Source organism: Eriocheir sinensis, chromosome 11 (genome assembly GCF_024679095.1).
Source record: "Eriocheir sinensis breed Jianghai 21 chromosome 11, ASM2467909v1, whole genome shotgun sequence".
Lineage (NCBI taxonomy): Eukaryota > Metazoa > Arthropoda > Malacostraca > Decapoda > Varunidae > Eriocheir > Eriocheir sinensis.
Window position 1 is genome coordinate 2436202 of NC_066519.1, and position 18168 is coordinate 2454369.

At 47.8% G+C, this 18168-nt stretch overlaps 1 protein-coding gene and 2 long non-coding RNA genes across 49 annotated transcripts in view; 2 read left to right on the forward strand and 1 right to left on the reverse strand.

The window, feature by feature from the left end:
• The window catches only part of LOC126996772 (uncharacterized), a 62048-nt gene that overhangs the window by 21284 nt on the left and 22596 nt on the right, over window positions 1-18168 (forward strand). The window lies entirely within an intron of this gene.
• The window catches only part of LOC126996767 (serine-rich adhesin for platelets-like), a 53482-nt gene that overhangs the window by 16860 nt on the left and 18454 nt on the right, over window positions 1-18168 (forward strand). For both annotated transcript variants that reach the window (XM_050857601.1, XM_050857602.1), the window contains 8 exons: window positions 3312-3525; window positions 8639-8794; window positions 11292-11375; window positions 11843-11970; window positions 12875-13073; window positions 13330-13482; window positions 14862-14965; window positions 17706-17770. In XM_050857601.1, the coding sequence (XP_050713558.1) occupies window positions 3312-3525; window positions 8639-8794; window positions 11292-11375; window positions 11843-11970; window positions 12875-13073; window positions 13330-13482; window positions 14862-14965; window positions 17706-17770 (1103 nt within the window). The remainder of the gene's footprint in view (window positions 1-3311; window positions 3526-8638; window positions 8795-11291; window positions 11376-11842; window positions 11971-12874; window positions 13074-13329; window positions 13483-14861; window positions 14966-17705; window positions 17771-18168) is intronic.
• LOC126996769 (uncharacterized) lies at window positions 13489-14896 on the reverse strand. 46 transcript variants are annotated; one of them, XR_007751527.1, is made up of 6 exons: window positions 14584-14896; window positions 14099-14540; window positions 13970-14012; window positions 13882-13924; window positions 13794-13836; window positions 13489-13664 (listed from the first exon to the last, which is right to left on the reverse strand). It is a non-coding gene; the product is annotated as an uncharacterized LOC126996769 (long non-coding RNA). The 46 variants fall into 46 exon arrangements; XR_007751526.1 differs by lacking the exon at window positions 13970-14012 and adding an exon at window positions 14013-14055; XR_007751522.1 differs by having other exon boundaries at window positions 13970-14055.

Below are 18168 nucleotides of genomic sequence, written 5' to 3' on the forward strand. Positions count from 1 at the left end.
TCCTAACGAGCTCGAGCACTCAGCCACATTGCAGCCTAAGCAAAGAGAAGACGGCGGTTCTTCTCCGCAAACTTGTTTATCACACGATCAACAAACACGCACGCCACTGTGGACGGCGAGTAGCGCGAGGCCGTGGAGGCGATCCTGGCCATGGTGCTCCTCAGGTATGTGTTTAGGCGCTTCAGGGCTGAGAACGACCGTTCGGCTTCTACATTTGAGACCGGCAGGGTCAGTAGGATGGTCAGGAGCTTTGCGATGTTCGGGAACATACGGGCCTCGGCGTATTCCTTCGCGTTCTTGAGTCTCGAACGTGCCCACCGCTGTGTCTCCGTCCTCACGAGCACCAATGACTCAACGTCGCTCTCGTAGAGCTTAGCGGCTTCAAGAACAGCACCCACGTCTGTTTTTGAGCCCTTGGGCAGCTTCTTCAACCGGAGAGCAACTGGCACAGTGTCGTCGTCAAATCTGCTCTTCAGCTCGACGGTCACCTGGTCAACGAGCGAAATATACACTGAGCATCGATAGTACTCCTCAGCAGTAGCGGCCGGGCCATTCGCGCGCTGTGTCTGTCGTGCACAGACTCAGGGAACAGGCACGTCACCGTGAGCTGGGTCCACTTCAACCAGGAGGTCTTTGGCTTTTGTGAACACAGAGTGGAATTACTCCTCGGCATCCGCTCTGAACTTGGCCAATAGAGTCTCGATCTCACGAATCAGTGCGTTCGCAGATACCAGGTCACCGTCCTTCTGCAGGGTTCTGCTCGGCTCGAGTGTGTGCGCCAAAACTGACTCGGCCACAACCAGCCCAACGAGAAAGCGGGGGTCTCGAATCGCGGCGAGTTAGAGCCCAGCGTTGGCATCCAGCTTCATCTCATCCTCCAGGAAAACCGCGATGGGAGCCAGAAACTCAATGAGCACGAGGACTGTATCACGCCGCTCGACCCATCTGGTGGGACACAGGGGCACCCGCTTTTCCCGCCTGGCCGAGGAAAGCTTCACGAACTCGGTGAACCAGAGCGTCCGCATGTTGCTTGCGTAGATGAAGTTTTATACTTCGTTAGGCGTCTGGAGGGCGAGTCTGACTTCTTTGACATCACAGGCCTTGGTCAGCACCGGGTTCAGTCGGTGATTGAAACAGTGGATCGGTTTCGCCAGGGGGTACTGCTGCATGATGATGGCGGCACAGCCTGAGCTTCCCTATCATGCATGGCACTCGCCCCGTCGAAGCCTAGGCCCCGGCATTTTGACATCTCCAAGCCAAGGCCATCGACGGTGCGGATGAGCAGCTGGGCCAGGCCTTCACCGGTGAGGTCCTGGGCACGGACGAAAGCGAGAAAGTCCTCCTTGATGTCTTCTTTGACGTGTAGAATGATGATGGTGGCTTGTTCCTTCCCTGAGACGTCCGAGGTCTCCTTCAATAGCACCGCGTCCACCCCGGACACTCCGGCCAAAATTTCCGCTTGCAACAGTCGACCTGCGAGGCAGAACATGACTCAGTGACACTTGCTCTTAGCGTGCATTCTACTCTGGGAATAAGAGAGCTATTTTGTGGTGTCACCCACCTGTGATATCGATTAGCTCGTCCTGAATGGTCTTACTGATGAGGGCGGAGTTACTGGTCCGGCTGGCCGAGTTGGTGATGAAGGGGTTGAGGTCGGCATCTCCTCCCCGGGCTCGGTAACGTAGTAGCGCTCTGAAGATTCCCTCTCCAGTCTTGCTCGGAGTAGAGAGGTCCAATGGACCGTCATCCCGATGTCCACGGAGGGGCAGCATATTTCGTCCGCAGAAGACGATGCTCTGAGTGATGATTGGAACCAGCATGCGCCGGTTGGTCTCGATCTGCTCCTTCCTCTTCGCTTGTAGCATGGTGTCGACAGCCCTCATCGGGTTTCGTACAGTGTCGACAAACCTCTCCATTTGCGTCATAGCCGCCGCATGATACCCACACGCGTTGTGGCTGTTGAGCAGTTCGGTGGCCTTTTTATACTTGCACATCGGCTTCAACACCATGGTGCCCAGCCTTTGGCCTCCAACTCCGCCCGTGTCTCCGTCGAACACCACACAGGCTATGAAGTATCCGCCCTTGTTCAGCAGCGAGTGTTTCAGTCCGGGGCATGTGATGCACCAGCCTGGCTGGAATCGCCTCTTATAACCACTTTCGTCGGTGAGAGGCAGCGATTCGACAGACAGGTTGATTATGGCCATTTTCTCGGTGTCCGTGGCCGCCTTGTTCTCAATGTCGCTGGTGACGTCCACTGGAGCTGCAGGCAGTGTCAGTGTGCCATGCGAAAGAGGAGGAGCTCGTCCTCCTGTTCCTCAGCGTCAGCTTCGGCTTCGGTGTCAGGTCTGTCATCTGTCGTTGTCGAAGTGCCTGGCTGTTGCTCGAGCTCATTGCCGTCACGGTCACCATCACCACTCTTCTTGGCCACTTTGGCCTTGAAGAACGAGCATCCATTTTCTTGTTGAAGTGTCCGACGATATTGCCTAACACACAATGTGGAATGTCCCGCGAGTTTTATTGTTACAGCCGCATCGCGCTTTTGAGCTAGTTTTCCTGTAACCGCTCAGGACCATGGAGGGGGCCCGGGCCCCCTGGGCCCCCCCTTGGATCCGCCAGTGCTGAGCCTCCTCATGTGTTGTATGCATACAGCTTTAAGCACGGACATGGCCCACGCGTCCTGCAGCCGTGAGAGCACTCGGCACTTCATCCTACTAGTCTCTAGTACAAATTTTACAAGGGATTTCAGCACGTATGCCATGCCGTCCAGAACATGAGCTGATGGCCGGGCTGTCGACTATTAATTCAAAAAGGCGGGCGCAGTGCCATGACACCCTCGCCTCAAATGGCTCCTCGTGCGGCCACTGAGACTCGCCTCGCCGCTCCCGCCCTCGCATTCTCGCTCCCAGTGTGGCCGCGGCCAAAGAAGCTGTGTTGCTTGTGCTCTTCTTGATGTTGATTCTCGTAAAGGTTATCATTATCATTGGCAACCATGAAAGGGCATCAATCCCTTCAACCCCGTGAGGAAAAATAGGGAAATTAAACGAAGAGGAACAAGACTAACAATAAGGACGAGGAAGAGAGAAGAGTACAGACGTGGAGGGACAGAGGGGCGGGGCAACAAATATCCCAAAACACACAAGTAAATAGAGATCAAGATAGATAAGTAAACAGAAAAGACTAACTCAGTATTAGCATAATGTTACTGTCTCACACACACACACACACACACACACACACACACACACACACACACACACACACACGGTAAAAAAGAAAGCATCGTTCCTATTCATAGTACTTACCCTCCGCAGCACTCCATTCTTCGACGTGGACGTGGACGTCGACCATGAAGACAACAGGAAATTCTTCGTGACGCTGAGCCCCGCCCTCCCCGGCTCCCCCTTCAGCGATGACCTGGCGCGCCGGGCGTGTCTCGAGGCCCACCACAGAAGGCTGGACGACCTGGCGGGCGGGGATTCTGTTGACCTTAACGATGAATACTCCATCAACTTCACCGAGTGTGTGGTAAGTAAGTGTGTCGGGCCTGCTGAATACTACACAGTGCTTGAGGTGCCGTGGGCTGTATTTTTCAGGGGCGGGGGGCAGACGACCCCCATCTGCTAAAAGGTCCACTTTCTGAGAAAGTCAAAACGAAACGCCGGAGACCTTGGGATTTCCTTTTTGCTTATTTATTTACCACTGAATCATAGCTGGGCGTTATCGCGATAAGTTATCGCGATACTTTATCGCTGATAACAAAATCGGGTTATCGGCCATCCGCTACTTATTTAAATATATATCGATATCTTCGTTACTTTTGTAACCAAACTAGCGATAATCGCTACTTTTTTCCGCCTTTCAGAAAAAAACGTTGTCTCCTCCCTACACGTGGCCCGGGCGCCCGGTGTTGTGTGAAAAAACTTCGGGGTATGAAATATCTTCGGTGAAGAGATTTCATACTTAGATCATCAACATTAAAACACTAGGTTATTTTTTTGTTACTCAAAAATCAATATCAAAGAAAAATCATTTAACTTTGCCCAAAAAATGATTATTCACTGCCTCAAATTTGATATTCCATATTCGTTTGTGAGCATGCCATGGTATTGAAGGCACCCGGTGTTGTGTTATTTGGTGTCCCATCTTCAAAAGCTGGCGCTTTTGTTTACAAACACTGGTCTCTCGTGAACTGCGCATGTTCAGACCAGTAAGCGTAGCCCTGTACAGTCTCACAAAGCTTTTTAACACATTAAGAGTAGTTGCTGGAAGGCTGAATCAGACATACAGTACCACCATCCTCGCTGTTTCTAGAACGACACTCTGTACATATAAATACAACTCGTACAGAGTGTCGTTCTAGAAACGAGATAATGGTATGTACTGTATGTCTGATTCAGTCTTCAACAACTCTTAATTACGGTTGAAAAGCTTTGTGAGACTGTACAAATCTACTGCTGGTCTGAGCATGCGCAGTTCCTGAGAACCAGTGTTTAAACAAGCGTTGACAAGGACGCCAAATAACACAACGCCGGTTCAGGCTTTTCTAGTATTACCGTCCATATGTACGTGTCAACGTGTGGTCTTCAGGTTTTGTAAGTTTTCTAAAATACAGATAATGAAAATATTAATTCATCTGTTTTTCTATCTGAAATATCAATATAGTATCGTTTTCGCCTATCAGACTTATCGCTAGCTAATATCGGAATTGTGGATTTATATCGGGTATCGATTATCGGTTATCGCCTATATTTGTGTCTCCAGTTAACGAATATCGGTTATCACCGATAAGGTTTTTCATTATCAGTTATCGGTTATCGGGAATAAAGTTTTCTGTTATCGTGCCCAGCTATGCAGTGAATAATATACGTAAGTAGTTGACGAAACATCCACTAAATGAAAAAATCAAAGTTACGTCGCCATATACTAAATAAGCAGCAGGATACGGTCCTGTGCCAAGCCTCTAAAAAGGTCAACTCCTCACCCAGCCACACGCCGCGTGCTGAAGGAAGGCTGACGTGCGGTAGTTAGCTTGGCGACAGGTGCCTGGCCGGCTGTACATAATATACTGTCAAGGACTGAGCAGAAACACAACTCACACATCATCCTCACCCAGCCACACGCCGCGTGCTGAAGGAACGCTGACGTGCGGTAGTTTGCTTGGCGACAGGTGCCTGGCCGGCTGTACATAATATACTGTCAAGGACTGAACAGAAACACAACTCACACATCATCCTCACCCAGCCACACGCCGCGTGCTGAAGGAAGGCTGAAGGCTGACGAAGGCGACAGGTGCCTGGCTGGCAAAGGTCCACACTTATTGGAGATATACCTCCCTTTTACAGCTCTGGGTACGGCCCTGCTCTTGTTCCCTGTGGCGGCAAAGGTCCACATTTACTGGAAAAATACCGCCCTTTTACAGCTCAGGGTACGGCCCTGCTCTTGTTCCCTGTTCCTCTTAAGTGGCGGCAAAGGTCCACATTTACTGGAAAAATACCGCCCTTTTACAGCTCAGGGTACGCCCCTGCTCTTGTTCCCTGTTCCTCTTAAGTGGCTGCAAAGGTCCACATTTACTGGAAAAATACCGCCCTATTACAGCTCTGGGTACGGCCCTGCTCTTGTTCCCTGTTCCTCTTAAGTGGCGGCAAAGGTCCACATTTACTGGAAAAATACCGCCCTTTTACAGCTCTGGGTACGGCCCTGCTCTTGTTCCCTGTTCCTCTTAAGTGGCTGCAAAGGTCCACATTTACTGGAAAAATACCGCCCTATTACAGCTCTGGGTACGGCCCTGCTCTTGTTCCCTGTTCCTCTTAAGTGGCGGCAAAGGTCCACATTTACTGGAAGAATACCGCCCTTTTACAGCTCAGGGTACGGCCCTGCTCTTGTTCCCTGTGGCGGCAAAGGGCCACATTTACTGGAAGAATACCGCCCTTTTACAGCTCAGGGTACGGCCCTGCTCTCGTTCCCTGTTCCTCTTAAGTGGCGGCAAAGGTCCACATTTACTGGAAAAATACCGCCCTTTTACAGCTCTGGGTACGGCCCTGCTCTTAACCCATAAATGCAAACAATATTTTGTGACGCGTCTGCAAACAATGGGTGAATTTCACCCAATATTAGGAAAGTAATAAAAATAGTTACTCTAACTATTCATCAAATCCAAAACCAAAGAATAAAAATACAAGTCTCACTTCATTTACAAGCAAAATATAAACAGCGTACAAAGAAAATAAGTTATTTTTATTTTGTTTTGAAAGTAAGAACAAGAATCAACATGATTTGCCAGTGATTAAACCTTAACTTCCCCAGCACAGTAAATATTGGCTCGAAGGACAATAGCCACGACAGCGAGTGTTGTTGGTCCTTGGAGACTCACGCTGGCTGCCTCACAACCCTCACGGGGAATTTTGCCCAGTATTTACATTTGTCACCTCCCACGATTGAGTGCAAACATTGGGTGAAATTGACCACAATCATAAATACCACTCAAGATATGGGAGAAAGAAAATGCGCACTTCCTCTCGCGACAAGAGGTTATGGGGAACTGAGAATACGTGGAAGGGCAGCTGCGTACCCTATCACTTGTAAACATGGAGGAGATAAAAAGCTGCGGTGAACTTCACCCAGTGTTTGCATTGCCGCGGCCAGGCACACAGTAATGTTGCTTATAGCTTGCTAACGACACTTACACGACATTCACAGCGGCGCGGCAATGGTCTGTGTGATCACTGCCGCGCCCAGGCACACACATTACTGTTGCTTGCTAACGACACTTACACGACATTCACAGCGGCGCGGCAATGGTCTGTGTGATCACTGCCGCGCCCAGGCACACACATTACTGTTGCTTGCTAACGACACTTACACGACATTCACAGCAGCGCGGCAATGGTCTGTGTGATCACTACCGTGCCCAGGCACACACATTACTGTTGCTTGCTAACGACACTTACACGACATTCACAGCAGCGCGGCAATGGTCTGTGTGATCACTGCCGCGCCCAGGCACACATTACTGTTGCTTGCTAACGACACTTACACGACATTCACAGCGGCGCGGCAATGGTCTGTGTGATCACTGCCGCGCCCAGGCACAGACATTACTGTTGCTTGCTAACGACACTTACACGACATTCACAGCGGCGCGGCAATGGTCTGTGTGATCACTGCCGCGGCCAGGCACAGACATTACTGTTGCTTGCTAACGACACTTACACGACATTCACAGCGGCGCGGCAATGGTCTGTGTGATCACTGCCGCGGCCAGGCACACATTAATGTTGCTTATAACTTGCTAACGACACTTACACGACATTCACAGCGGCGCGGCAATGGTCTGTGTGATCACTGCCGCGCCCAGGCACACACATTACTGTTGCTTGCTAACGACACTTACACGACATTCACAGCGGCGCGGCAATTAATGGTCTGTGTGATCACTGCCGCGCCCAGGCACACACATTACTGTTGCTTGCTAACGACACTTACACGACATTCACAGCGGCGCGGCAATGGGCTGTCTGATCACTGCCGCGCCCAGGCACACACATTACTGTTGCTTGCTAACGACACTTACACGACATTCACAGCGGCGCGGCAATGGTCTGTGTGATCACTGCCGCGCACAGGCACACACATTACTGTTGCCTGCTAACGACACACACAACTCACAGGACATTCACAGCGGCGCGGCAATTAATGGTCTGTGTGATCACTGCCGCGCCCAGGCACACACATTACTGTTGCTTGCTAACGACACTTACACGACATTCACAGCGGCGCGGCAATTAATGGTCTGTGTGATCACTGCCGCGTCCAGGCACACACATTACTGTTGCTTGCTAACGACACTTACACGACATTCACAGCGGCGCGGCAATTAATGGTCTGTGTGATCACTGCCGCGCACAGGCACACACATTACTGTTGCTTGCTAACGACACACACAACTCACAGGACATTCACAGCGGCGCGGCAATTAATGGTCTGTCTGATCACTTCCGCGCACAGGCACACACATTACTGTTGCTTGCTAACGACACACACAACTCACAGGACATTCACAGCGGCGCGGCAATTAATGGTCTGTGTGATCACTGCCGCGGCCAGGCACAGACATTACTGTTGCTTGCTAACGACACACACAACTCACAGGACATTCACAGCGGCGCGGCGAAGGACTGTCTGATCACTGCCGCGCCCAGGCACACACATTACTGTTGCTTGCTAACGACACACACAACTCACAGGACATTCACAGCGGCGCGGCAATTAATGGTCTGTGTGATCACTTCCGCGCACAGGCACACACATTACTGTTGCTTGCTAACGACACACACAACTCACAGGACATTCACAGCGGCGCGGCAATGGACTGTCTGATCACTGCCGCGCCCAGGCACACACATTACTGTTTCTTACTAACGACACACACAACTCACGCGACATTCACAGCGGCGCGGCAGTGGGCTGTCTGATCACTTCCGCGCCCAGGCACACACATTACTGTTTCTTACTAACGACACACACAACTCACAGGACATTCACAGCGGCGCGGCAGTGGGCTGTCTGATCACTTCCGCGCCCAGGCACACACATTACTGTTTCTTGCTAACGACACATACAACTCACACGACATTCACAGCGGCGCGGCGAAGGACTGGAGGCGAGGATGGAGAGGATGGAGGAAGCCGTAAGGACCTTCGGACTCCTGGACCACCTTGGGGATTCTGCAACGGCCGACAAAGTCCTGCAGGACACCAAGAGAATGACTGAGATATTCCTTAAGGACTTGTCAGAAGTGAGTCCTAGGAGCTTGGATGGGCTGCTAAATCCTTGTGCTAAATCCTTGTTGCTAAATCCTTGTGCTAAATCCTTGTTGCTAAATCCTTGTTGCTAAATCCTTGTTGCTAAATCCTTGTTGCTAAATCCTTGTTGCTAAACCCTTGTTGCTAAACCCTTGTTGCTAAATCCTTGTTGCTAAATCCTTGTGCTAAATCCTTGTTGCTAAATCCTTGTTGCTAAATCCTTGTTGCTAAACCCTTGTTGCTAAACCCTTGTTGCTAAATCCTTGTTGCTAAATCCTTGTTGCTAAATCCTTGTTGCTAAATCCTTGTGCTAAATCCTTGTGCTAAATTCTTGTTGCTAAATCCTTGTGCTAAATCCTTGTTGCTAAATCCTTGTTGCTAAACCCCTGTTGCTAAATCTTTATTGGTAAACCCTTGTTGCTAAACCCTTGTTGCTAAATCCTTGTTGCTAAATCCTTGTGCTAAATCCTTGTTGCTAAATCCTTGTTGCTAAACCCTTGTTGCTAAATCCTTGTGCTAAATCCTTGTTGTTAATTCCTTGTTGCTAAATCCTTGTTGCTAAACATAAGAACATAAGAACATAAGAACGCAGGAGTCTACAAGAGGCCGGTAGGCCTGTACTAGGCCCTTGTAGTTAAATCCTTGTTGTTAAATCCTTGTTGCTAAATCCTTGTTGCTAAACCCTTGTAGTTAAATCCTTGTTGCTAAACCCTTGTTGCTAAATCCTTGTTGCTAAATCCTTGTTGCTAAATCCTTGTTGTTAAATCCTTGTTGCTAAACCCTTGTTGTTAAATCCTTGTTGCTAAATCCTTGTTGTTAAATCCTTGTTGCTAAATCCTTGTTGCTAAATCCTTGTTGCTAAATCCTTGTTGTTAAATCCTTGTTGCTAAACCCTTGTTGCTAAATCCTTGTTGCTAAATCCTTGTTGTTAAATCCTTGTTGCTAAACCCTTGTTGTTAAATCCTTGTTGCTAAATCCTTGTAGTTAAATCCTTGTTGCTAAACCCTTGTTGCTAAATCCTTGTTGCTAAATCCTTGTAGTTAAATCCTTGTTGCTAAACCCTTGTTGCTAAATCCTTGTTGCTAAATCCTTGTTGTTAAATCCTTGTTGCTAAACCCTTGTTGTTAAATCCTTATTGCTAAATCCTAGTTGCTAAATCCTTGTTACTAAATCCTTGTTGTTAAATCCTTGTTGCTAAATCCTTGTTGTTAAATCCTTGTTGCTAAATCCTTGTGCTAAATCCTGATTGCTAAATCCTTGTTGCTAAATCCTTGTTGCTAAATCCTGATTGCTAAATCCTTGTTGCTAAATCCTTCTTGCTGAATCCTTGTTGCTAAATCCTTGTTGCTAGATCCTTGTTGCTAAATCCTGATTGCTAAATCCTTGTTGCTAAATCCTTGTTGCTGAATCCTTGTTGCTGAATCCTTGTTGCTGAATCCTTGCTGCTGAATCCTTGTTGCTGAATCCTTGTTGCTAAATCCTTGCTGCTGAATCCTTGTTGCTGAATCCTTGTTGCTAAACCCTTGTTGCTAAACCCTTGTTGCTAAATCCTTGTTGCTAAATCCTTGTTGCTAAATCCTTGTTGCTAAATCCTTGTTGCTAAATCCTTGTTGCTAAATCCTTGTGCTAAATCCTTGTTGCTAAATCCTTGTTGCTAAATCCTTGTTGCTAAATCCTTGTTGCTAAATCCTTGTTGCTAAATCCTTGTTGCTAAACCCTTGTTGCTAAATCCTTGTTGCTAAATCCTTGTTGCTAAATCCTTGTTGCTAAATCCTTGTTGCTAAATCCTTGTTGCTAAACCCTTGTTGCTAAATCCTTGTTGCTAAATCCTTGCTGCTGAATCCTTGTTGCTAAACCCTTGTTGCTAAACCCTTGTTGCTAAGCCCTTGTTGCTAAATCCTTGTTGCTAAATCCTTGTTGCTAAATCCTTGTTGCTAAATCCTTGTTGCTAAATCCTTGTTGCTAAATCCTTGTTGCTAAATCCTTGTTGCTAAATCCTGGTTGCTAAATCCTTGTGTTAAATCCTTGTTGGTAAATCCTAGTGCTGAATCCTTGTTGCTAAATCTTTGTGATAAATCCTTGATGTTGCATCCTTGTGGTAAATCCTTGTTGCTATATATATATATATTATATATATATATATATATATATATATATTTATATATATATATATATATATATATATAATATATATATATATATATATATATATATATATATATATATATATATATATATATATATATATATATATATATATATATATATATATATATATATATATATATATATATATATATATATATATATATATATATATATATATATATATATATATATATATATATATATATATATATATATATATATATATATATATATATATATATATATATATATATATATATATATACAGACACACACTAGTGGCTTCCATCCGTCCATCTAGCAGAGCCTTACATGCAGTGCCCTTCTTGCTGTCTCCCCCAGGCGATTCCCGAGGTGGCGACGGTCAAACAGAGTCTGCTCAACAAGGACGACAATTTAAAGAAGATTGATGCCCTAGATAATAAGGTCAGTAAAGTCGGGGTCACATTCTTTAAGAACTCTACGCCCAAGCACACGCCTATCAGGCCTTCGTAGGAGTTCAGGGTATATCCCAAGGTTCTTTAATTTATTGCCTTGGTCGTGAAGACTGGCCGGGCTGTCCTGGCGGGCGGGAACGGTGTGCTCTGATAGGCATTGTGTTTTGATGCATCCTTTCTTCTCCTTCCTCTTGTTCTTCTTCGTCTTCATGTCATTCTCTTTTCTTCCTCATTTTCTTTTTGCTCTTTACCTTCTTCTTCGTTTTCTTTTTCTGTGTCTTCTGTTCCTTCTTTTTCTTTTTCATCTTGTGATTATTTCTCCATTTTTGTTATTTTCTTCCTCTTTCTTTTTCTTCCTGGTTTTCTTCTCTTGCGTTATCTCTTATATTCTGTTTCCTATTTTTTTCTTTTCTTCTGTTCCTTCTCCTTTCTTCCTGACCTCCATCGTCCCCGCAGGTCATCAACTGGAAGGCCTTGGTGGGTCAGCTGATCACCGTCACTGACATCTCCCTCGTGAAGGTGTCGGAATACTTGGAGGATGAGGTGGCTGCCATACTCGGCGTGCTGCAGCTACACAACAACGAGTAGGCACCACCTCTTGTTGCTCTAGTCCCCTCACTGCAATGCCCTCTCTTACACACTGCAATGTTCTCTCATCGCGCCCCCTTTCTCTCTCGTTCCCACACTGCAACACTTCCCCTCTCCCAACCCTTGACCTCTCACTGCTTGTAGTTATGATTGTATTACTCGTTTTATGTTTATATCACATGATTTTCAAGGACAGAGGCATTCAGTATAGTCCAACACGAATATGAAGTCCGCTTGGGTGTGGCCTGAGCCTCTGCCCAGCGCTGCCGCACCACCCCAATGATGTCAGCTGTTTACTGTTTGAAATTGGGCGTTAAATATTCTGTATATATATTAAACAGGGCTGTGTGGCTCTATGAATGTGTCGCTTTTTAGAATAATGTCAAAGAATTGTATAAATTCCATAACACGTGACACTGTTGCTTCCCGACGTTGTCAGCGATCAAGGTCGTACTAATAAACGTTTCGGCGCCGAAGCTCATGTATTTGACAAGGCTTTCGTAGGAGTCGGGGGCATTTCCAGTGGCAGTTTTAAGACCCTGGTGGTGGTTTGATCCTTCTTCCGTACCGTGAACCTAAAAACCTCTCATAAGAACCCGACTGATCTCCTTTCTGGCCTTTTGAAATAGTTGTCGTGCGAGGCGGAAGCGTCTATCAAATAACATTAGCGACCCAACAAGTCCCTCCCTCCCTCACCGCCACGCGCGATGACGGTGCTCCGACGCCCGCCCTTGCTCCCAGGCTGGATCTGGCGGCGCTGTGGCCCGGGGACTCCCCGAGCGGACTTCACAGCTGAGTCTGACAACAGTAAATGATTGTGAGAATGTGAAGCCTGTAGCCTGCTGTCCCTCCTTGCCACCCCCCCTCCCCCTCGCCCCACTCACCTCCTCACCCTTGCAGCACCAGCACAGCGCTGCGCAGCGTGCTGATGATGCTGTGGAGCGAGCGGCTCTACACGGACTTTGTGAAGCCTCTCGGCAGCGGCGTGGGGGAGCCGGACTACTGTCTGCAGGCGTCCGTCACCCTCATGCAGGACGCTGCCTCAAAGCTCTACATGAACACCCTGTCCGACGAGGAGATGGACGCTCGCCAGATACAGGTACTACTACTATAGCTATTATTATTGTTATTGCCATTATGAGACGAAGCAGGCAGAGAGGGAGGAGTGCGGATACTCTTCAACTCTGGTTCCTTATTACAATAGTCCCTAGTCTTCTTCTCTGTCTTCGTTTCGTTTCCTTATTTCCCCTTATTGGGGAAGTCGGGGTGTGAGTATCCCGCTCTTGGCAATGAAGCACCACCAAGCGTAGGTATACACACCCAGGGGAGTCTGACACAGCCTCCGTTCCCTCCAGATTGCCAACATTACGGCATCCATCAGGCGAGCCGGGTTGCGGGAGCTGCAGAGGGACGGAAGGGGGAAGGTGGAGGTGCAGAAGAAGCTTGAGGATATGCTGGAGAATGTGATAACGACGAGTGTGAGGGACGTGGAGGAGAGCGCCAGGCAGGTAGGAATGTGTTCGCTCTTCTCTTCTTCTGTCCTCCCCTTTGGCCCATATTCTCAAACTGGTAAAGCTGTCACCCGAAGCTAAAACAACAACTGAACCAAGCTTAGTGTTATCATATTTCGCCCTCAGCTTAACATCAACTGAACCAAGCTTGTTATGTTTCACCTTCAGTTTAACATCACCTACTGAACCAAGCTTGTTGTTTCACTCTCAGCTTAACATCACCTACTGAACCAAGCTTGTTGTTTCACTCTCAGCTTAACATCACCTACTGAACCAAGCTTGTTGTTTCACTCTCAGCTTAACATCACCTACTGAACCAAGCTTGTTGTTTCACCCTCAGCTTAACATCACCTACTGAACCAAGCTTGTTATGTTTCACCTTCAGTTTAACATCACCTACTGAACCAAGCTTGTTGTTTCACCCTCAGCTTAACATCACCTACTGAACCAAGCTTGTTATGTTTCACCCTCAGTTTAACATCACCTACTGAACCAAGCTTGTTGTTTCACCTTCAGTTTAACATCACCTACTGAACCAAGCTTGTTGTTTCACCTTCAGTTTAACATCACCTACTGAACCAAGCTTGTTGTTTCACTCTCAGTTTAACATCACCTACTGAACCAAGCTTGTTGTTTCACCCTCAGTTTAACATCACCTACTGAACCAAGCTTGTTATGTTTCACCCTCAGTTTAACATCACCTACTGAACCAAGCTTGTTATGTTTCACCCTCAGTTTAACATCACCTACTGAACCAAGCTTGTTATGTTTCACCCTCAGTTTAACATCACCTACTGAACCAAGCTTGTTATGTTTCACCCTCAGCTTAACATCACCTACTGAACCAAGCTTGTTATGTTTCACCTTCAGTTTAACATCACCTACTGAACCAAGCTTGTTGTTTCACCCTCAGTTTAACATCACCTACTGAACCAAGCTTGTTATGTTTCACCTTCAGTTTAACATCACCTACTGAACCAAGCTTGTTGTTTCACCCTCAGTTTAACATCACCTACTGAACCAAGCTTGTTGTTTCACCCTCAGTTTAACATCACCTACTGAACCAAGCTTGTTGTTTCACCCTCAGCTTAACATCACCTACTGAACCAAGCTTGTTGTTTCACCCTCAGTTTAACATCACCTACTGAACCAAGCTTGTTGTTTCACCCTCAGTTTAACATCACCTACTGAACCAAGCTTGTTGTTTCACCTTCAGTTTAACATCACCTACTGAACCAAGCTTGTTGTTTCACCTTCAGTTTAACATCACCTACTGAACCAAGCTTGTTGTTTCACCCTCAGCTTAACATCACCTGCTGAACCAAGCTTGTTGTTACGTATCTCCCCAGACTAATGTTACAATCTTCCGCCCTCAGCTGAGCATCACCAGGACCAACAGCTTCTTCGACAACTGCATTCGGCTTCTCGTCAATAAGCGCAGACTCCGATACGGCATGTACAGCTCTTATCCGGAGAACGTGTATGTAACGACTCATAATAATTACAATAGTACATGATAATTCATTATGGTGGATGAGTGGGACAGACCTGGCAGTCCTGGGGTGAGTGCCGATAATAACAGAGTGGTGGATGAGTGGAACAGGCCTGGCAGTCCTGTGGTGAGGGCCAATACTAACAGAGTGGTGGATGAATGGGACAGGCCTGGCAGTCCTGGGGTGAGTGAGTACCGATACTAACAGAGTGGTGGATGAGTGGAACAGGACTGGCAGTCCTGTGGTGAGTGCCAATACTAATAGAGTGGTGGATGAGTGGAACAGGCCTGGCAGTCCTGTGGTGAGTGCCAATATTAACAGAGTGGTGGATGAGTGGAACAGGCCAAGCAGTCATGTGGTGAGTGAGCGCCAATACTAACAGAGTGGTGGATGAGTGGAACAGGACTGGCAGTCATGTGGTGAGTCCCAATACTAAAAGAGTGGTGGATGAATGGGATAGGCTTGGCAGTCCTGTGGTGAGTGCCAATACTAACAGAGTGGTGGACAAGTGGAACAGGCCTGGCAGTCATGTGGTGAGTGCCAATACTAACAGAGTTGTGGATGAGTGGGAGAGGCCTGGCATTCATGTGGTGAGTGAGTGCCAATACTAACTGAGTGGTTGATGAGTGGGACAGGCCTGGGAGTCATGTGCTGAGTGAGTGCCAATAATAACAGAGTGGTGGATGGGTAGAACAGGCCTGGCAGTCATGTGGTGAGTGAGTGCCAATACTAACAGAGTGGTGGATGAGTGGAACGGGCCTGGCAGTCATGTGGTGAGTGAGTGCCAATACTAACAGTGATGGATGAGTGGAACAGGCCTTGTCGTCATGTGGTGAGTGAGTGCCAAAACTAACAGAGTGGTGGATGAGTGGAACAGGCCTGGCAGTCATGTGGTGAGTGAGTGCCAAGACTAACAGAGTGGTGGATGAGTGGAACAGGCCTGGCAGTCATGTGGTAAGTGAGTGCCAATGCTAACAGAGTGGTGGATGAGTGGAACAGGCCTGGCCGTCATGTTGTGAGTGAGTGCCAAGACTAACAGAGAGGTGGATGAGTGGAACAGGCCTGGCAAGCATGTGGTGAGTGAGTGCCAATACTAACAGAGTGGTGGATGAGTGGAACAGGCCTGGCAGTCATGTGGTGAGTGCCAATACTAACAGAGTGGTGGATGAGTGGAACAGCCCTGGCAGTCATGCGGTGAGTGTCAATACTAACAGAGTGGTGGATGAGTGGAACAGGCCTGGCAGTCATGTGGTGAGTGAGTGTCAATACTAACAGAGTGGTGGATGAGTGGAACAGGCCTGGAAGTCATGTGGTGAGTGAGTGCCAAGACTTACAGAGTAGTGGATAAGTGGAACAGGCCTGGCAATCATGTAATGAGTGCCAATACTAACAGAGTGGTGCATGAGTGGAACAGGCCTGGCAGTCATGCGGTGAGTGTCAGTACTAACAGAGTGGTGGATGAGTGGAACAGGCCTGGCAGTCATGTGGTGAGTGAATGCCAAGACTAACAGAGTGGTGGATGAATGGAACAGGCCTGTCTTTCATGAAGTGAGGAAGTGCTAATACTAACAGAGTAGTGGATGAGTGGCACAGGACTGGCAGACGTGTGTTGAGTGCCAAAACTAACAAAGTGGTGGATGAGTGGAACAGGCCTGGTAGTCATGTGGCAAATGAGCGCCAATACTAACAGAGTGGTGGATGAGTGGAACAGGCCTGGCAGTCATGTGGTGAGTGAGTGCCAATACTAACGGAGTGGTGGATGAGTTTAACAGGCCTGGCAGTCATGTGGTGAGTGCCAATACTAACAGAGTGGTGTATGAGTGGAACAGGCCTGGCAGTCATGTGGTTAGTGAGTGCCAAAACTTACAGAGTGGTGGATGAGTGGAACAGGCCTGGCAGTCATGTGGTGAGTGAATGCCAATACTAACAGAGTGGTGGATGAGTGGAACAGGCCTGGCAGTCATGTGGTGAGTGAGTGCCAATACTAACAGAGTGGTGGATGAGTGGAACAGGCCTGGCAGTCATGTGGTGAGTGAGTGCCAATACTAACAGAGTGGTGGATGGGTGGAACAGGCCTGGCAGTCATGTGGTGAGTGAGTGCCAATACTAACAGAGTGGTGGATGAGTGGAACGGGCCTGGCAGTCATGTGGTGAGTGAGTGCCAAGACTAATAGAGTCGTGGATGAGTGGAACAGGCCTGGCAGTCATGTGGTGAGTGTCAGTACTAACAGAGTGGTGGATGAGTGGAACAGGCCTGGCAGTCATGTGGTGAGTGAGTGTCAATACTAACAGAGTGGTGGATGAGTGGAACAGGCCTGGCAGTCATGTGGTGAGTGAGTGTCAATACTAACAGAATGGTGGATGAGTGGAACGGGCCTGGCAGTCATGTGGTGAGTGAGTGTCAATACTAACAGAGTGGTGGATGAGTGGAACAAGCCTGGCAGTCATATGGTGAGTGAGTGCCAATACTAACAGAGTGGTGGATGAGTGGAACAGGCCTGGCCGTCTTGTGGTGAGTGAGTACCAAGACTAACAGAGTGGTGGATGAGTGGAACAGGCCTGGCAGTCATATGGTGAGTGAATGCCAATACTAACAGAGTGGTGGATGAGTGGAACAGGCCTGGCAGTCACGTGGTGTGGCTCTGGTCGAGGTGCTGAGCGAGAGTTTTATCTGTTGCTGCTGCTGTTGCTGATGATGCTGATGGTGACTTACTCCTCCTCCTCCAGGCCGTGGACGTTCATGCGGCCGTACGATGCGTTTGGAGTCCACGTCTACGCCTTGAACAGGATCAGTAAGAAAAGAATCGGTTTTCTTTTTTTTTGTTTTTTCCTTTTACCTTTCTGCCTTCTACTTACTGACTTCTCTCTGTTCTTCTTTCCTCCTCGTCCACTTCCTTCCTTCCTCCTCCTCCTTCTCTTTCTTCCTTCATTTGACTCTACTCTGTTCTTTTTACCTCCCTCCTTTCCTCTGACTTCTCTCTCCTCCTTCTTTCTTTCCCTGACTTTTCTCTCTTCATCTTTCCTCCTTCCTTTTCTTATCTCTGTTCTTTCTTCTTTGCCCTCCTTCTTCCTTCCTTACCTCTCCTCTGTTCTACTCTCCTCTTCTTACGTTTTCTTCCTCCTCTCACTTCCCTCTGTTCTTCTCCCCTTCCTTTCCTTCCTGATTGACTCTCCTCTGCTCTGCCTCCCT